Here is a 5,694-nt window from a genome sequence, read left to right as displayed (position 1 = left end):
AATAACTTCGGCTACAAATTACATTAATAATTTAAATTCCCATTATTTTTTTTAACATTATGCTGTACACTTGCTGGTATAAGAGATACAGATAGAAGTATGGATGCGACCCGAGGGGAATATCCATGTTTACAGCTATATGCAAAATATAATCATGAGGGACAACTTTTAACAGTAAAAACGCATTTACTCGTTTTGCTTAATCAACACACTTAAGAGGTTCGCCAAGTTCCATACATTTGACCACTTGGGGTTGCAACAAATAGAGTTGAAATGAAACCCGGGTCACCTAAAATCGGGCGAAACCAAGGCTGGGGAGGGGGGGGGACCAGGTGATTTCCCATTGTTACAGAAACCGACAAAAGAATTCGGCAACAGCGCTGCCCATAGACACGTTACACGTCTCGGGTTATATAACGTTTTGCAAAATTCCGCCTCGCCCTAAATCACTGGCGATATGTCCCGTTCACTCGGCTGATGGCGGGATTGCGCCTTCTCCTCCTCGCTTGTTCCGCGAAAAGTGCCGTAGCCCCCCCCCCTCCCTCCCTCCCTCCCTCCCGCCGCCTCAGCTCCAACTCGGACTACTCCGCTGCTTCGCTTTCCGGGGAACTTACTTCTAACTGGCGCGTTTCGTAATCTGAGGATAAGCGGCGCTTAAAGAGCCGCTGCGATGCCGGCGGGGAATCGAGCCCTCGGTTAGACCAGGTCGCTCCCCCGCTGCCTTCCGAGAATTCGCTGCCTCAGCTGCCCTTGCGCACCTCTCGGACGTACGCACAGGCACGAGTTTATATCATATATATTTCTATCGCTCTGTGCATATGTATGTACATAGAAAATCCAGCCATCGGCTTTGCGGCCTACTGTTTCTCTGGGGCGCTATTCACCAAGGGCCCGTAAAGCCCGTTTGGGTACGTCTGCTCCTTGTGCACGCTGGCGGCAGCGGCGGCGGCAGCCGCAGCCGCCGCCGCCGCGGCCGATCTGTCCCGCATGAGGTCGCTGAAGGCGTACTCCATAGGCGGCCGGAAGCCCAGCGTGGGCATTAGCCCCGCCGTGGAGTAAGGGGTCATGAAGGCCAGGCCGCGACTGTGCGCCGCCGCGGCCGAGTAAGCTAGGCGTAGCGGGCTCAAACTCAAGTGCGTGCCTAGGGGATAGGCCCCGGCCTCAGCCGCCGTCCCGAAATGGGTAGCGTTGGGCTGCAGGGGCGAGAAGGCGGAGCGGCTGCCCAGCGCGCCGATGGCTGGGGTCATGGCGCCGGCCAAAAGAGGGCGGTGATGCGAGGCGCCGCCAGCCGACGAAGGCTGCAGGCCAGCCAAGGTCCCCGGCGCGTCTCCAGCAGCCCGCGCCCAGGCCTCGTCGCTCGCCTTGTCCGGCCCTGCCGAGCTGAGTCCAGAGGCGGCGGAAAGTCCTTGGCTTGGGCTGCCGCCTGCTCCCCGGTGGTGGTGGTGGTGGTGGTGGTTGTTAAGAATCTGCTCGATAGCCTGCACCACGTCCCCGCCGCAGCCGGCCAGGACCAGCTCCAGCACGCTGCGTTTGTGCGCGGGAAAGACGCGCGTCAGGATGTCCAACGGCGTCCGCTGCTGCCGGCTGCTCGCCGCCACGGCGGCCGCGGCAGCAGCGGCCAAACCAGGCGAGGGGACACCTGCTTCGTCCCGTTCTGCCTCAGAGCAACCCGAGTCGGAGCCCAGCGGGCTGACGGAGCCTGTGCTCTCCTCCTCTGCGCCGCCGCCCCCGCTGCCATCTTTGGCGCCTTTGGAGACAGGCGAGCTGACCGAAGACTCGCCGTCGCCGTTCTCCGAGCCCGAGCCACAGCCGTGACGAGTCGGCTCCGGGGATGAGGTGCCTGGCGCGCCGTCCGTCCCATCCGGCGTTAAAGGCTTGTTGTGTTGAGGGGTCACGGAGCGGCTGGTGAGAAGCGTCTTGGGGAACAAGTCAAATTTCTGCATCTTGACTTCTGGCAACGAGAGACAGAAAGAGCGAGCTGGACGAGGCTCTCCCTGCCAGCGTGCCCCGCCTCCGCCCCCCCCCCAAGGGCCGGATGGGGGCCCATTAAGTACTTTCACCTTGACAAAAATTAAGCTGAGCGCTTTTCGGGACTTCCTGATGGTTTAGCAACCAAGGAGCTTAATTCAGCCACCACTCGTCTTTCTGTCCCACGGAGAACCCACCCAATGGATCTTGCCCTCCTCTACCCTAGCCTGATTTCATCCACGCTTCTGTCCATCCCCACTTTCCGCTGTCTCGGGTGGCTTCAGGTTGCCCTCCCAATTTACCCTCCAGGCCCTATCTTGCCGTCTCTTTCCTCCACTCCCCAGATGGCACCTACCGGGAGACCATCGGCTCACCTTGATGAACTTCCTAAAGAGCTACTTTAGGACATGAAATCAAATCTCGCCACTGTAACTACGGTAGGGCGTCTTCTGGCCGGGCTAAATTGCTGAGGTCGCTAGGAGGCGCTATCTTTTCTCTCGCCTCCCGCCTCTCTGGCTTGGGACGGTCAAGGTGCCCCCCCCCCCAAAAAAAAACTTACAAGGAAAACGTTCCCCGACTTGGTCCCCTTAGATCAGTGTTTCTCAACCTTGACAATTTTAAGGCATGTGGACTTCAACTCCCAGAATTCCACAGCCAGCATTGCTGGCTGTGGAATTCTGGGAGTTGAAGTCCACATGCCTTAAAATTGTCAAGGTTGAGAAACACTGCCCTAGATGCAGGGGAACACAGCTCCCATCATAACTTCTAGTGGCATCGCTGAAGAAAACTTGGAAGGCAGCCTGGGTGGGGAGGGCTCAATTCGAGGCTGATGCCAGCTATGACAGGCCTCTATATTTTCAACGGGTAGTTTATACTACATAGCAATACTAACTTACCTGGAAGTGAATCCAATGGCGTCAAACAGTTACAGGGACACTAAGTGGAACTCAAATGGGTGTGGGAGACATTAGGGATACGAGGGAGAGAGGAAGGGAGCGAGAAAGAGAAGAAATTGCGAAGAAAAAGCAACAGTGTGAGCCCTCACTGCGTTTGACACGGCAAACACGAGTGGGACTATCAACTAGAAATGCCTGGCCAATATTTCGTTGTTAAAGGCAATGGCTCGGATTTTTTTTTTTTTGTTTAATAACTCCGTCCGCGACGTTGGGAACTCCTTATCTTATATAGATCGTGAAGAAATCCCGATCAGGCCGCTGAGATTTGAGGTCTACAAATGATGCTAAAGGGCGAGCAATTGATGGCTGCGTGGAAGGGGAACGAACTGAGCGTGGGACGAGAGAGCGCGGGAAGGAGTCCAGGCGGACCGAGAAGGACCAAAAGGTGGAATATGGGGGTGTGGGGGTGTGGATGGAAACATCCGGGGAGAAGGGCTCCTTTTTAAACTTGCGCAAGGCTGCCTAAAGACAAGATTGGCAAGCTCAGCCCCCGGCCCCTTTCCTCCTCGGCGGCCGGGGGCTGAGGCACCCTAACGTTCGTGGAACAACTCCTGAGGCCGAGGGGCTATAAACGGGGCCCGGGCACCCAAGCTGGTTTCCTCAGAACTTCCACAGGACTCCCTGCCGCCTGTCACGTTTACTTAGCGGGAAGGTCCGACTCCCCAGAGCGGCGGGAAAACCAGCGCCTTTCAGCTGGCCGCCAACGCCTCAGGGTCGGGGCGCGCGCTAGCTCCTCACCTGAAGCCCCCGAGCCTCCATCGGCGCTGCACACGGAGCCGAAGACTTCGTAGGCGGGCCGCGGCGGGATGATGCCGTTGGCCGCGGCCAGGGCCAGCCCCTCGGCCGTGCCATAGAGCAGCTGCAGCTCGCGGGCCTCGTTCTCCTCCTGCGCCTGCTGCCGCCGCAGCGCCACCTGGGCGGCCATGACGCGTTGCCGCTCGGCGATCAGCGTGCACTTGGCGCACAGGCAGTCCTTCCAGCGGCAGTAGCGCTTGTGGCCCTTGAGCGCCGACACCACGCCGTGGTTGCGGCAGCGAGCGCACTTGGGGGTGCGCGGGTACTTCTCGGCAGCCCGCAGGAGCAGCGGCGGGGCTCGCAGAAGGCTCCCGGCCACGCTCACCGGCAGGCTGGCCGCTGCCGCTGCCGCCGCCACCGCCGCCGCTGCCGCCACCGAACTGGGGGGCACCGCAGAGGGCGCCGGGGGGACGTTGGTCATCTCAGACCTCAGTTCCATCGTGACCAAGAAGGGGCGCCGTGGCTTCCAGGGAAGGCGCAGAGGCGCAGGGCCCTCTCCCCGCCGACGCGCCTTTAATGCCTCAACAAGACTGCCGCGGGTCAAACAGGGCAGGGCCTTCCTGGAACAACCCGCCACTCCGCCAGAGAGGCTAACGGGTTGCTCAGCTTGCCTAATAGCCTGAGACCCTCCAGCCACTCCGAAGCCGGTCAAATTACAAAAATGGAGAACTTTTTTTCCCTCAGAAAAGTCTGATGCGTCTCAGCCCTTCCTCTACAATCTCCCCCCCCCCCCTACTCTAGAGCGCATCTGCGTTACCTAACTTCGGGGAAGTAAACGGCGTTTACTCTTCGAGGAAGCAAACAAACAGCGCCGCCGGGTCCCCCCCCCCGACCTTCTTTGTTGGCCCGGCTCAATCGCCCACGGAATGGACGTGGATCCTAAGGTAGAGGAAATCGGGGCTTCCTGGCTCCCCCACCCCCACTCCTAATCAAAGCCCCCAAACTCCGAAACCATCAAAATGGCTACCCCAGCCATTCCATCTCTTCTCAGCAGCGCGGCGAAGCAGAACTCGCCCCGGCTCACTCCCGCTGATTTCTTCTCTGGCAAGCAATTGCGGCGGAACCCGACGGCAGGCGCTCCTGCCACGATCCGAGGAAAGGAGAGCAGCTGCGCTCCCTTCGCTTGCCAATGTTACAAAACACTGTCCTGACGGAAGCGCGCGCGAGCCCCTGGAGACGCGGCAGTCCCAGTGCCCGTCCAAGACTTCAGCTTGTCACAATCGCACGCCAGCCGAGCTAACCGTGGCAGAAGACAGAGGACTCCTCTGACCCCCGCCAGGGTTTCAGACTTCAGAGTGCAACACTTTCCAACTTCCTGATTCGCGCCCACGCTCCTTTCTCAGCCGCCCTCTCGTTTTTCTCAGCCTACTCTAGCTACCCCTTCCTCCAGCTGCAACCCCGCCAGCCAAAGGCGCCTTCAACAGGCGGCCGAACCCAGTCCCGGACCCCCCTTTCCTCAGCCCCAACTTTGCATGTGCGCCACTAAAGAGAGCGAGAGTTGCCAAGAGATAGAAATCTTCGCCGAACCGCCCGCGAGCGCTTGCTCTATTGTTGCGCCTTACGTATCCATTAGACAACATTTGACAACAATGTGGCGCCTGCCATTGGCCGAGAGGGGAAAGAGCCTTTCTGATTGGCCACTCGGATGTCTACAGTGTCCACCCGAAGCTTCTTTCAAATAAACTGTTTTAAGGGGAGGGGGGGCGCTAAAAGGGTCCAAAGGGGGAGGGGAAGATACATTGGGGGGGGGGGGACCCACAGCAAATAGTTTTCATTTCTCCCCCTTCTTATTTTTCTTCTTCTTCTCCTCTCTCTTTCTCTCTCTCTGTCCCAAATTTCTGTCGCCTTGTTGTCCAGGCATTTATTAAAGCCACTGAAAACAGTAGTTGCTCTGCCGATTGATTGTGCTCTTTGAACCTCACATTTTCCTGGGGTGACACTTGTCAAGGGTGGGGAGAACGACGAAAGATCAGAT

At 58.4% G+C, this 5,694-nt stretch overlaps 1 protein-coding gene across 1 annotated transcript; it reads right to left on the bottom strand.

Annotated features, from left to right (window-relative positions):
- Window positions 1–857: 857 nt before the first annotated feature.
- On the bottom strand, window positions 858–4,158 carry DMRTA2 (DMRT like family A2). The gene is made up of 2 exons (XM_015810868.1): window positions 3,663–4,158; window positions 858–1,951 (listed from the first exon to the last, which is right to left on the bottom strand). Exons 1-2 carry the CDS (start codon window positions 4,156–4,158, stop codon window positions 858–860), a joined length of 1,590 nt encoding a protein of 529 aa, XP_015666354.1.
- Between the last annotated feature and the right edge of the window lie 1,536 nt (window positions 4,159–5,694).

The sequence above is a fragment of the Protobothrops mucrosquamatus genome, unplaced genomic scaffold, assembly GCF_001527695.2.
Source record: "Protobothrops mucrosquamatus isolate PMUCROS unplaced genomic scaffold, P.Mucros_1.0 scaffold24, whole genome shotgun sequence".
Taxonomy (NCBI): Eukaryota; Metazoa; Chordata; class Lepidosauria; order Squamata; family Viperidae; genus Protobothrops; species Protobothrops mucrosquamatus.
This window is presented reverse-complemented; position numbering and strand designations above follow the sequence as displayed.

Coding starts and splice junctions, on each gene's coding strand:
- DMRTA2 (XM_015810868.1), bottom strand. CDS start 4,158: ATGGAACTGAGGTCTGAGATGACCAACGTCCCCCCGGCGCCCTCTGCG. Junction 1,952..3,662: donor TGGAGGCTCGGGGGCTTCAG/GTGAGGAGCTAG, acceptor TCTCGTTGCCAG/AAGTCAAGATGCAGAAATTT.